Raw genomic sequence first — 13,989 nt, forward strand, 5'->3', positions numbered from 1 at the left:
GAGGTCTGGGATTTTTTTTCTGTTGCATTAGGCATTCATGTCTCTTTTCCACTTCTTTTTTTCTTCTTTTTTTTTTTTTTCACAAGGTACTTATATTTTAGCCAACCTCCTCCCTTCTTGTTAAACAAGAGGAGTTTCAAGATGAGGCCCAAAACTAAACACTGGCTCAGCAACCCAGCACTGTGAAAGCTGTGGATTTGGGTCTCAATTCTGCTGCTAATGGGGATCAAGCACACCCAGATGCTGGCAAACTGGCTTGTACAACATGAACTCAGATCCAGGCTGGATTCCTGGAGCCTCCCTCGCAGTGTGTGAAAGCAGTGTTCCCAGGCAGTTCAGCCCTTTGCATCATGCTTCATCTCACTTTTCTGCCCTAGCTAACGAGGCTGGGTAGGTATTTCACCAGAGCAGCTCCCAACTCTCAGTATCCTTCTACACACAACAGCTCAGCCGTGCAGAGCAGTATTATCATCCTCTTTGAAATGCTGCACCAAAGCACAGAGAAATTTTGAGGACATTGCTGTGGATAAGTGAAGGCGTAGAACAAGCAAGATGTCCAAAAGATGCACAGGCATATTTGCATCGTGTTGAGTCCAGTCCATGCTCTGCTGGGGACCTTGATGTAGCAGCTCAGGCTTGATGCCAAACTTGGTTACCCAGTTTCTGAACTAGACCATGTTTCTGTCCAGCTGGCTCAGAGCAGGCATGCAACTGTCTGCACTTGGCCATGGAAACATGCCTAGGCCCTCAGGCCTTCAGAAATGCTTGGATTCATTAGGTTAGGAGCCTGGATGCCTTTGAGGTTCTTTCTGATTCTCCAAGAGTCTCACAGATTGTTCATAGTAACATAGGAATAAAACAGGGGTCTGTTATGGTTGAAGCTGTCACTATGACCACTGAACTGGTCTCCACTGGACTTCAGAGCTGCTTGTGAACTTCTGGAGGCTCTGGTGTTCTCAGTCTGTGCTGAGTCTGGGCTCCGTTCTCCTGCAAGTAACAGGCCAAGGTTTAAGAAACTCCAGTCACACTAAGGACTGAGTGGAAGCACAACTTGAGCTGAAGGCTTCACTGCAGAACATGAGATATCACAGCAAAAAAACATTGGTATGTGTGAGAAAGGCAGCGATGATAAAAGACAGCTGCACCCTTCTCTTTGCCACATAGCAAGTGGGGACTGAGGCAGGACCTTGCCCAAGGAGCAGTGAAAAGCTTTGCTGTTGTAACTGCTTTTCTCTCCTGGGAGTACTGGGATCCCAGCTCTGCCAGGGCTGCTCTGAGGTCCTCAGTGCTCTTTTGAATGCAGAAACTATGAATAAGATTTGTATAGCCCTGGTGGAGCTCAATTTATAGGAGCTTTGTTGCAGCTTTGGGAGGTTGGATGACTAATCACACTTACTCTCATCTCCCACCCCATACAGGGGACATGCCAGCAGATACACCCATCTCCTCCAGCCCTTGGAAGCCATGCAGGTGAGTATGGCCCAGGGCTTCCTCAAGACCAAAAGAAACAGAGGTATCACTGAGCCTGAAAACCTCTGGAAGGATTCCTGAAGGAGGGTTTGAGCTTGGTGGCTGCAGCCCTGCTGCTTGGCAGTGCCTTGGTAGGCAGGGTGTGTTATGCCCCATTGGCATGCTACCTTATAGCCCTGACTGGCCCTGAGTGATTCCTCAGGCCCGTACTCACTAACTGTGGTGAAGTAGGGAGAGAATGCTGTTCCCTGGTACTCCAGAGCATCCCCAGGGCAGCCACAAACCCCTTTCCCTGATGCTCTTCTGACTAACAAAGAATGATTCCCACACTCTCTCCCACTGCTGGGGATGTCACAGTGGGTACAAAGAAGGACTTTCTGGGCATTAGGAGTACGGTGAGTTCTGGAATCTCATGATTATCAGAGATCCCACTAATTTTTATAATCAAGGCTGCTTACTGTAATAGGATCTCACATTTGGTGTTGTGGACCTCCACCGATGGATAGTTCAGGTGGATAAAAACATCACTCATCAAAGCCAGGGCACATAATGAAAAACTAGCTGAGTAAAGCAATAATGAAGAAACAGGCTTAAGCCCACACAGCCTTTCCCCTAGCCTAAGCTAAATCCATTGTTCCTTGCACGGTACAGAGGTGCTATCAACCTCCCTTCCCCATCTTCTCCTCTAACCCACAATGCAGTGGTTACTTCATGCACTTGCATGTGGGCATCCAAGTCCAGCTGCCACCCTTTGCCAAACTCCAAATTAAAACTTACGCCACCAAGTTATCAATGTCCTCAAAATGGCCTGTGTGTTGTTCTGGGACTTGCGCTCAGTCTCCCTGGTGGAACTGCTTCACCTGGCATACGTATTTATATATTAGGCCACCAACTCAGCATATGAGGCCCCAAAGTAAGAACTATGGCTCAGTGGTTGTAGCTGTTGTATGATGCTGGAAGAGGAGACTGTAGTCCTGATCCCAATGTATATTCTAACTATTGAGCAACCTGGAAAAACTGGAGCTCTCTTTACTCTCAATGGTTTATAAGAGGTTGGGAGTGCTCAGCTCTTGCAAACGATGTGACAGACTAGGTGGGAGCAGAACGAGTTGGTTTCTTCATGTCAGACTCGGGTACCAAGTAGATGCCAAGAAGCTCAGCATCATTAGGATGTGGGTGTTTCTGCGCATTCCCAACAGCAAAAGTCAGGCTGTACATATTCCCTCAGGAACTCACATATCAACTGAATATCCAAATCTCCACTGACATGCTGGATGGCCACAGATGTTACAGCAGTATGTATCACAGATAAGCAGGACATAAAACCTGGAAGTGCCAATTGCCCACCAAAACCTTAGTTATCCCCCCTTCCATGCAACTGGAGGAACTTTGCTGAGGCACAAAAACTAAGAGACCAGTTGCACCGGGCTCTCATTATTATGAGCACTGAACTTCTAGATGAGCTGACTGCATCTCCTTGTCCACCAAGGCTTCACAGCCACAGTGTATCCATACATGGTACTATAGACAAATGTAGCCTGTATTCATAAAAGCCCCTGAACAACCAAAGTCTTTCCCAGCTCATGGACCTTCTCCAGTGACTCAGGACAGTGATTAGCTATGGCTTCCCTCTGCACTCCTCCAATGTGGAGGATTTATAAGCATCATGCCATGTTGTTATTAGCAGTCACCAGCTTAAACTTGCTGAACAGTCATTTTCATCAGGGATGTGCTAAACTAGTTCACATAACTGTGCACCACAAGGTGTATTAACCAAAAGACTAGCACTCCTGTTTTGTCTTTGCTTATCACATGCTTGTATCCCAGTATAGAGAAACCCTGACTGTAACAGGAACCCAGAAATGCAAATTGCTAAGGATAGATAAATGAATATTTAATTCAAACCAGCAAGATGTTGTTTGCAGTTATTTATTTTACTAAAATGGTTACATATGTTGAAACAAAGAAGAGCAATAGTAATAATATTTGTTTTTCCAATATCATAAATAATTATTGAGTCTTCATTAGCTGTTGGCTCAGCACTGATCATGATTTCTGTTATTTAAAAAAAGACACACACATAATTCATTAGAATTTGTGTTTTCAGAAAATTCTAAAGCAGCAGTAGAAAAAAAATAAATTAAAGGAAATGGTAACAAGAAATTATGCCAAGTATTTCTTAAATTTAAAACCCACTTGATGTATTTTACAGATTATTCTTTGTGCTTTGATTATTTAAAAAAAGAACCATGAACAAGTTGTTTATACAATGGCTTGTCTTCTCTAGTTTTACTCCAGAGAAGTCCCCAAAGGTACCTTTTTTACATGACAAATTTTGTTGTCATTTATACGGACAAAACCACTGTGAATATTTCTAACAGAAAAGTTTGTCAAAACTGTCAATTTATTGTCACAAAATATTTAATACCAGAATAACTTATAATAGTATGAACAAAAGTGAAGTATTACCTCTCTGCTATTAGTTATAAACTCACATTATTATGTCAAAATCCAGTAAAGTATCAAAAATTAATGTAATGGAATCTTAGACATATAATGATGCAAGTCAGTAAAACATATACTTCAACTGTTCATACAGTCATGACATACATTTCTTGCTTGGCACTTTAAGTCAATGCAAATCAGCAATTTAGAAAACAAAGTAAAAATATATATGTACAAAATATTTTCATATCAAATCATTTTCATTGTACACTAAATAAACACAACAACATGTTATGTTACATCAAGAAGTTTCCTAAGAAGTCACACCAAGGCTGATATTTGCAATGCATATTGTCTATTTTAGTGCAACTGGAACAGCCTCTACTTGCAAGTTAGTTTCATCATGAGCACAGTCCTGCTTCCATGGAAGTGGGAGTTCTGCCATTAAACTCGGTGGGAGCAGGACTAAAGTCTTGTCTTGTTCGCTGATGGCTCACCAAAAAGAGGAACAAGGAAAGGGATAAGTAGGAAAAAACCTGACCGGATACCCACAGGAAAAAATCCAAATCCTAGCAACAATCAGCTCTTTTCCAGTTTTCTGTAACTGATTCAGTATAAATTGGTTTTGGCTTTGCCACTGTTTATTCAAGCACTGTAAACCTCATTAGACTATTGTTATATGACTTAAGAATAACTTGTACACCTCTCAACAAAACAAAAATAAACCTGTTTTAATGCTAGTTATTACACTCAATAGCAGTCAAGTTTAGAGACATGACATTTAATACACGGTTTAGTATCTACTTAAACCCCTCCCACCTTAAATGCTGAGATTTTTCAATGTTTCATTTCCCATTTGTGTTTCTAGTTTGGGCTTTGACAGTTTATATTATAGCTTTTTCTCACTGAAATGTGAACTGTCAATCAACTGTCCTCATTTATGCAGTACCTACGAAATAGAAATGTTTAAACCACATTAAGGTAGTAAGTTCCAGCATGGAAACTTTTTTGAGCTTCATCGCAAATAATAAATGGCACTATAGATTTAGTTTTGTACAAGAAGAAATCGATTTTACTTCTATCAAAACTTCAGTAAGTTACTGGCAAAGCTTTAAAATTACAGAAATTCAACTTGAATTTACAGCTAGTCTGGCTAGAACCTTCTCAACTAAATCTTTAATGAGCAGCACAGCTGGGAACATATGTATAAGTTCAAAATAATCTGAACAATTAACTTATTTCCTAAATTTGTGTGTTCTAGAGTATTGCACTTTTCAAAGGAATGATTTTGGTATTTTAATATACTGCATATACAGGTAAGAAACATGCATAACCACCTCATTGTCACTTCGACAAATACTGTACAATTTTTATAACACTGTTGACTAAAAAAAAAGAGAGAGAAAATGATGTAACAATTTCATTAAGACTCATCAATTTGTACAAGTCAAATAAGCACAACTCTCCAGGGCCTCCAGCAGTAATGTGTTTAGCCCTAGGCTGCTTAAGCCCACTTGGAATAACATACAAAGTTTAAGCATTATGGCATTGTCATTTTGAGGCGTAATACTGTTGTACTATGCCCACGTTATAGCTTATTTTTTGAAAGCAAGGCACTTACTGTAATAGCAATGCAGACATCTTATGCGCACTTTGATTAACATAAAATAAGTTAATGTTTTGATAAAAACAGGTTTTTTATAATTTACATGCCTTTTATAGAAGCAATTGAACATTTCATTTAATACAATGAAAATGTCTGAGTCAGAAGGAACATTATTTTTTTAAATTGACCATACTGGAAAAGGGGGCCTATTTTCCACATTTGCCTCATATCTGTGAATCTGATTTTGCTGAAAACCAATCCCACAAAGAAAATGTCCGTTTGACAGGGAAAAAAAAAGCAGGGACCCATCTCTTAAAACTGCTGAACTAATGGCACTTTAACAGTCTTTACTTCTGATATATGTGATGATTTCTGAATGATGCAGCTGGTAGTTCCCTGCAGTTTATCCTTCCCCTGGGCAAGGTTCGTTAGGGCCATAGCTGCGTTGATCTCCTTCCAGTATGTTTCATCTTTGCTGGGTCCTTTTCTGTTAGCTGCGCTAGATTCAAGCAATAACAAATATTTACACATACAGCTTACATAGCTACATGATGAATAATAATTTTGGAAAACTGTGAAGTCCCTTACTCACCTTTCACACTTATTTGGTCCATTCTCCAGAGTTTCTGAAAACAGAAAAAAGAAAGATGACTATTTTCTTTTAATAGTTTTTAAAACAAGCAAGTTCATGGAATAGGCATATGGAAAAATAACCCAAGATTAATTCCAAAATTGATACCAGATTTTCAAATAAAATCTTTGTTTCGACACACATAAAGGGCCAGCTTCATGCAAGCGCCTGCCTGGAGAAATCTACACTGAGCTTGGAGCTAGGCACATGTCAAAAAAAATGCTGTGGGGAGGTTCCTGAGATATGACCTTACAGAAATAGGCTTTGGTGAGGCAGAACCTCACTGAGCCTCACCAGAACCGCACTGGCAGAACCGGTGCTGAACCCTGCCCAGCGCATCCCACACCAGCCTATGTCCAGGGAAAGGTTACCTTGGCAATAGGGAGAATAAAGCTGGTCTTGGAGGTTCGCCTACATTTTGCAGGGTGATAGAGCTAGTTTTTAAAAACATAAATCCTAAGTACATAAGGAATTGCAAAACCTAAAAATAAAAATCAGCTTCATTGCCCTTCCGTGAATGCCTTCTTGTATGCACTAAAAATAGGACTTTCACCTTTGCACACATGATGTGTGTGGTTTTCAATGCGTCCCTTGCCCAGGCTGCGACTCAGTCACAAAGGCAGGCTGAGAAGGAGACAAGTAACAAGCACACCTGGTTAACAGCCTTCAAAGACGAAATTGCATCACAGGCATAAGCTATGCTTTCCCATCAAGAGTCACATTTGTTCATTCATTAAGTCCTCACGTTGCAGAGAAGCCAGAAATATTTACCAGGCAGAAATGTATAAGCTTTATTCAGTGGGCTTGCTATCCTGACACAGAAACACATTATAGAGGAGCAAGAAGCTGACGCCTAACTGCAATACCTATGGAGAACGAGTCAAACAAAAGAAACAGCAATGGCATGAGCACTAATGGCTGTAAGACCTAAAAAGACCCTAAATGCAGCATAAATCACATAAAGTAATGCACCTCTTTATGAGGCTAGATTCTCGACTAAAAACCAACCTTATTGGTAAATTTCCATCAGATTATTAATTAAAAGTTGTTTTTTTTCTTTAAACAGAGCTTCCAGTGGAGTAGGTCTCAGCACATTGCAACTCTTGGTAGCTCCCCACTTATGAGCGACTTTGCCCACCACTGACAGCAGCCTGTTTTCTCATTCAGCCAACCCGTGTCCAACAGCTCAGCCCAGCTGCACTCCCCAGCACTTGGAGGTGACCACTGAAGACCAGAGTCTCACCAAAGAAGTGCAGGGAGACCAGCAGTAATTTCAGAGGTCGGATGTTTGCCAAGCTGTTTGATTTAGCAGGCCATCCTTTTGCAAAACAGCTTTATAAATAAATGTCCACAAGTGACCAAGGTTTACTTCTTGTTCCAAAAGAGCAAATCTTAAATCAGTATCTCTTAAACTCTCCTAGATCAATGCTTGAATTGATCAAAAAAATTGATCAAAATTGATCAATTTGATCAAATTGATCAAAAGGGGGAAGTTCAACCTATGCAGAGGAGAGGGAACCAAGGAAAAAAGAAACATTTGATCCAGAAAGAGAGGTACTGAGTGACACCAAAAGTCTCCTTCTTCATGCTGTACTTGGCTACAAATAATTTTTCAGCCCTGCTTCATTTTTTTTTTTATAGAGACAATTTTAAAGAGGAGGTTTAGGACTGAATAGGTCAGTAGGTATAGAAATGGAAATGGCAAGTAATAGAGAATGTCATTGCCAGACCAAACCTGGATATAAATACACCTCTCTCAAGCATCTGTCAGTTTCTTTTGCTGTTGGAAAATATTTCCTATGAACAAAAAAATTGCTTGTACAAACTTCTGAGGAAAGTAGGTGTGAATGGTGACACACATTCCAATTCCAGCGCTTATTTGAAAGAGTATTTGCAAATATTTTTTACTGGTGTTTAGCCAGCTCTAAAAGAAAGCGGCTTGCCCATGGTATATAAAAGCAGCAGCAAAACTAAAAAAACAAAATCTAGGAGCAAAAAGCTACTCATTCTTTAACTTTGCAGAAGATTTTTCCTGAATTACAAGTCTTTTTTTATTCCATTCAGATTTCATGTTTTTTCAAACAAATAATTTATGTCAAAGAAACTGGAAACTGGGTTACAATAAAACTATCATTGATAATTTGCAAAGCTCTTGCTAGTAACTGCTGTAAAAGCATGTTAGTACAATGAAGTCTGAAAATCCATCATTTCAAAGCACAGGCCCCCTTTTTCTTGCCAAAAATCCTTTTCTGCTATACCAAACCTCTGACAGCATACCCCAGTTTGCACTACCATAGCATCCAAACAGCTCACATCTGTCTGAACAGCCCTTAGTAAAGGAAGTAAGTATTACCATCATTTTTTTGGATGGGGATAACCACAACGAGAGAGACAAAGACTATTCCCCATGCTCTCCTTGACATCTTACTGGTCAAACCAACTTGATCCAACTCAAAAAGAAGAGTAGGGTTCACCTCACTTGCCATGAACCTGCCATCTAAGTCATGTATCTTTATCCAGGCTAGTTGTCCAGACATCATTCACAAACAATAGAGATGTCCTCCAAGAAGTGGTTTCAGCCCGCCTACCTAACACCGCAGTCCAACATCCCTGAGTGCTGCTGCAAAACCAGGCCACAAAGCCCTCTTCTATGGCTACCTTGTCCCACTGTTTCCCTCTGGGCAGCATTATCATCCATGTGGATATGCTGTGAGCTGGATGAGGGGAGGACCGTATCTCTCCTTTGGAGATTAAACTGCTGGTGTAAGTACAGCCTTAACTGCTTAGCTCAGCCTGGACGAAACTCAGTCTGGCCATGTCTAGCTCTTCACTGATGAAGAGAGGGAACAGAGATGACAAAATTTTATAAAATTTAAAAAAAAAAAAAAGTGAATCTTGCCCGACATTTTGCTTTTTCTTCATCTTTTGCAATCTATCTGCTCTACCCCCGACTACTAATTAAAGCTTTTAGAATCAGAATAATTTTTGTTGGAAAGGACCTTTAAGATCATCAAGTTCAACTGATAATGAAACTGAAAATTAAAATTAAATTTTGATAATTAATGCTTTTGATATTTGACATATCTGCACAACAATTGCAAAGTATATATCAACTACAAAAACAACATTTGGTGACACTGTTCCATGAATATAATGGAAGAACAGCATTCTCAGTATGGAAAGTGTTGGGTTTCCTGACCATTGCACAACATGTTCCTAGATTTCTTCTCTGAGGCAATGAGGAAATGGCACTGCAACAGGGTGACATCTCTGGAAATGGTGACGGAAGGAATGGAAAAATGATGCAGCATACTGAATCTCACCAAGTAGCTTCAGCAAACGACTCACACCAGAACAAGGCTGATGGGCAGACCTCGCACTTCACTCATGAGCGCTCTCTCACTACATGAGAGGCAGCACTTACACAAGGTATCAAGGATGCACCATAGCTGCCCTCTCCAAGCGCTGTGGTTAACTTTAATCTTACATGCCTTAGGTGGCAGCCACCTCCGGTCTCTCTGGAAAAAGTGTGGTCCACTCACTAGTCGGATCAAGGCAGGCTGCCACAGAAGTTTCAACCCCTACAGACTAGTCAAGCTTAGATCAATGTGTCAAGTGACTCCAAAGAAAACCAACATTGTTCCCAAGCATTATTTGATAAGTTTATCAACAGCACACCACTGGCCAGCACAAATAACTTTCCTAAACAAACCACAGTTGTGCTCAGTAGCATATTTATTAATTGAAACCCAAAAAGAAGCTGCTGCTGAAGGTGGTTTGTTCTGTCTCAGAAAGCAATGTGCTGGTTGTGAAAGTATGCTGGTAGGCTTTCAGCATATATTGAGATCCTATAGTAAGTCTATTTAATATTAAACACCAGACACATAATTTTGTTATAGTTTTGGAAATCACTTGAAACAGTCATCGTTTGTTCTAGAACTGGAAAGTTTTAAGCACTATGAAAATGGAACCTCAATCATTTATAATTAGAGATTGTCATTTATACCTCACTTTCTGGTGCTTCATTCTGCTCCCAGTTGCAAGGATCCAGAGAATCAGCTTTTGCCTGGCCAGGAATGTCTCATTCTGCTCTCACCATCCGCCCAAAGAAACCAGCAAGGCGGGATATTTGTTCCCTCTTGTTTATAATAGGAAGTCACTATAAATCACTTACGAATGGAATCCTGTATACCTTTCCATTAGTATGAGTTTTCAGTATACAGTTTACTGTAGCACGCAGTGCCAAGAGTGTAGTCACCGGACAATACCAGCTTTGTGATACAGTATGGTATTTTTCAGGACTCACATAATTATTAATAATATATGTAGCATATATTTTTTTTCACCACGAAATTTCTTCATAAATATTCACTGGCTGATCCTGACAGCTCTCTTGCAAGGTAGCCTGCAGTCCCATTTTAGCAGAGATGGAAATGAGTCTCAGAAGTCCAAAGACAACAGGCCTAGGCAATACTTTGACCATTTCAAAAGCATTAAAGAGCAGAATTTTCCAGGATTTCTCCTATATTTAAAATGTTTTCTTTTGTTCTTCTGCTATCAGAAAGGCCCACCCAAAGAAAATAAACCCCAGGGTTCTTGCAGACAAACCATCCTTAAACTGGGCAATAGCATCACTTGCCAACATTGTCATTACAGAATCACAGAATCAATCAGGTTGGAAGAGACCTACACCTGACTGTTGTCAAAATAATATACAAATAATTCAGAAGAAGATATACATCTAAGTACACACACAGTGCCCTTTTACATACTGCATCCAGTATTAGATAAGAAAGACAGAGCATAAATGCCATAGCACATAACCCTACTCCAATTTACAACATACAAAGGCTCTCTGGCTCCGTGGTGCTTGCAGCACATTCAAATATTTCAGAACAATGCAGACCCTTACCATTCTCTGAGTCCAGACTAATAACTTTTATATACTTGGATGACTTTAGGGTTGTGCTAAATAATGTTAATTACAGTTACATTTTATTCTTTGGATCTAAGAATTCTGACCTAAGAATATCACACGTGTGTGGTGATGAATTGACTTCACCTAAAGGCCCTGCTGGGAACAGCAAAGGAAAGACTGACCACTTACGTAGGACCAAGAAGCATCCACGTTGCTCCCTGGCTTGGTGTTACATTCAGCTCAAGCCGAACTGTTAACAACTGGCTTAAAACCCTGCTTTGTGTTATCAGGTAACACTGACAAAGCAAAGATGGCTGGAAACCAACAGGGGAAAGAACGTGTGAATGAGGGAATGAGACAAGAGACGAAAGGGTACAGAACATTATGTAGTGGGGAAAAAATCGACACGGAAGTCAAGACACAGTAGGTCAGTCCCACATGACCATCACATTTCTTGAAGCTACTTACACATGTAGATTCCTGACGAATTACACATCTTCTACTCTAGCTCAAAATGGAGGGGAAAAAAGAACTGCTGGCCCCAAACGGTGAACAGTATAAAATATTTGTTGGTTCAATAAAAGGTCCTGTATAACTTATCTTCATTTTAAAATTGGCAATGTTATTCAGCTGTTTCTGTTGCTGCCTCTTCTGAACTTTCTTTTGTTGGTTTTGGAGACTCTGGCTTAACATGTGTTGACCAGCATTTTCAAAACAAGCAAGAAGAGGAAAAAGAGGGAGGAACAGGAAATAAATTGCGGCAGCTGAATGAAAAATGAAGTTTACATATGTGAGTAAATTAGTGGTGAGATGAGGTATGTCTGTAGGTCACACACACACACCTTGACGCTAGTATTTTCCAAATCGCAATTTCATGGCACATACGACTTTCAGATCTCCGGTTCTTCAAGAACAAAACTGGGTTAACTGGAGTTAATATTCCTGTACTCTTCTGCACTGACACAGCTCCTTTCCTCCCGAAGGATCCCAAAGTAAACCACAAATCAAACAACATCACTAATGTTCACCCACATCTGGGGAGGGAAGGTGGCTTAGCCCAGGCTGCTCAGCAGTGCAAGGGAGGGGAAATTGTAGCCCAAAGCACCAGAAGAGGCCCTTTCCTCTTGTACGAAAAGTCATGTAATCTTGGTGCAAAGACTGTAGCATCTTTTGAAAAACCTCAGCACAGCAAACCTCAGCTTCTCTAGCTTGAATTGGAGGAAGCGGGAGTTGGCCTTCCCATGCTTCCACTTGCAGGACTCCCATTTTGAGCCTGATGTGAACAGACGTATGAGTTTTTGAACGTGGATACTGCTCAGCCAGCAACCCACACTACCAAAGGCTTTCTACACACAGACAGGACTCATCTGATCCAGTACAGAAACTCTTGAAATCCTTTTCCTTTTGCACCATCCTCCCAGGTTTCCTCAGGGATATCAGACCTATTAAGGATGAATCATGGAGAAGTATAGACAGGAAAGTTCACGCTGGAAGAGACTCAAAACCGCAGCGTCTCCTACAGAAATGTTCCCCAAACTCGCCCCGGTGGCTGACCTCCTGCAGACCCTGGGCCACCTCCACACAGGATCTGCTCAGTGTTGTCACTCGTGAAGCCGCTCCTGCCCAGAGCAGGTCCCAGACTGGGCAGGTCTGTGTGAAACCGCCCAGGTGGGGCTGGCAGTGCTTGTGCAGCAGAGCCTTTTAGTGGAGGGACAGAAGTCCCCGTTGGAGTTTCAGATGACCTGTGGCTGCAGACACGGCGAGGCAGTGCGACCTGGGAATGCGCATGATACCAATCGCAGCTGGTCCAATCCAGGGGGGTACCAGATTTCTACTGACAAAGATTTATTACCATGTCCTTTTGTTGTGTGGGAGGAAGAAAGCTGTCAGAAACTTGCAGGAACAAGCTCTGGGCCCAGGCTCTGCAGAAAACTCCTTTTCAGCAAAGCTTTCATTTACCACTGCTCTCTCTTTCTTCCAGGAGGAGGTTATGGAGCAGCTTGTAATGAAGTCACCCCCACAACCCCGTTACCTCACTCCTTTGGCTTCACAGTGACACCAAGTATAACAACTGACCTGTCATCAGCTGTTATGTCCTTTCAGATGAACAAACTGCATAATGACAATTTATGTTCACAGTGACAGCCACAGTGAATATTTTTCCCTGTTCTCCCAGTGTTTTTTTTCCAGAAGAGCTTTAGCCTTGGTCTGACCTCTTTAATTAAGACCCACAGTTTGCATCTTGCCAATGTTGGAAATATCCGTCTGCCATCATGTCTCAGACCAAGCCTCTTCAGGGAAATCTTTCTTTGAAATTTGCTTCTTGCATCAAAACATCATATGTAAGCTTTAACTGTGAGGGACTGGTGCCACTCAAGTTTTTCTCCTGAATACCTGGGAACCTGAAGACTTTTTCCCTGTGCAGCCTGGAGCCTGCTGAAGTGGGAGTAGGCATCTAGTTACATTTTAATACATGTGATTTTTATAAAATGAGTGTAATGCCCACAGAGACTGGGATAGGTGTATTTTATAAACCATAAAAGAGAACTGAGTTTGCAAGTCTGTATTAACATTTGCATTAATAAGTGTACTGAAAGCCCCACATAATAGTAGGCACGGTGCGAATGGTCTTACAGTCTTGGGCTATGCACCTGCATGTAAGAATTTATGAGTTAGCAAACTAGGTACAAACCTGGTGTAAATCATGTAATTGTTTGGGTTGTCATGGCTGGCTCTAAATTTCCCAGGACCAGTGACAGTGTGTTCTCCTTGGTGAGATGCAGGGCACTGTGTGAGAATTGTGTTCTTAGCCAGACTTTAGTAGAGCTTATAATGGGAGTCAGGGCTGTGTAGTCTTAGAGGCAAGTTGTTAACGAACTGACGATTATATGGTATTATGTTCTTTTCAAGTTTGCTGCA

The 13,989-nt window shown here is 41.2% G+C and overlaps 1 protein-coding gene across 2 annotated transcripts in view; it reads right to left on the minus strand.

Annotated features, from left to right (window-relative positions):
* Positions 1–5,084: 5,084 nt before the first annotated feature.
* The window catches only part of MKX (mohawk homeobox), a 46,091-nt gene continuing 37,186 nt past the window's right edge, over positions 5,085–13,989 (minus strand). The window contains exons 5-6 of one of the 2 annotated variants that reach the window (XM_068405271.1): positions 6,114–6,147; positions 5,085–6,020 (exon numbers count right to left, since the gene is read on the minus strand). In XM_068405271.1, coding sequence (XP_068261372.1) covers positions 5,834–6,020; positions 6,114–6,147 — 221 coding nt within the window. In that variant the 3' untranslated portion in view covers positions 5,085–5,833. The remainder of the gene's footprint in view (positions 6,021–6,113; positions 6,148–13,989) is intronic. The other variant, XM_068405272.1, reaches the window with a different exon arrangement.

The sequence above is a fragment of the Nyctibius grandis genome, chromosome 7 (genome assembly GCF_013368605.1).
Source record: "Nyctibius grandis isolate bNycGra1 chromosome 7, bNycGra1.pri, whole genome shotgun sequence".
Lineage (NCBI taxonomy): Eukaryota > Metazoa > Chordata > Aves > Nyctibiiformes > Nyctibiidae > Nyctibius > Nyctibius grandis.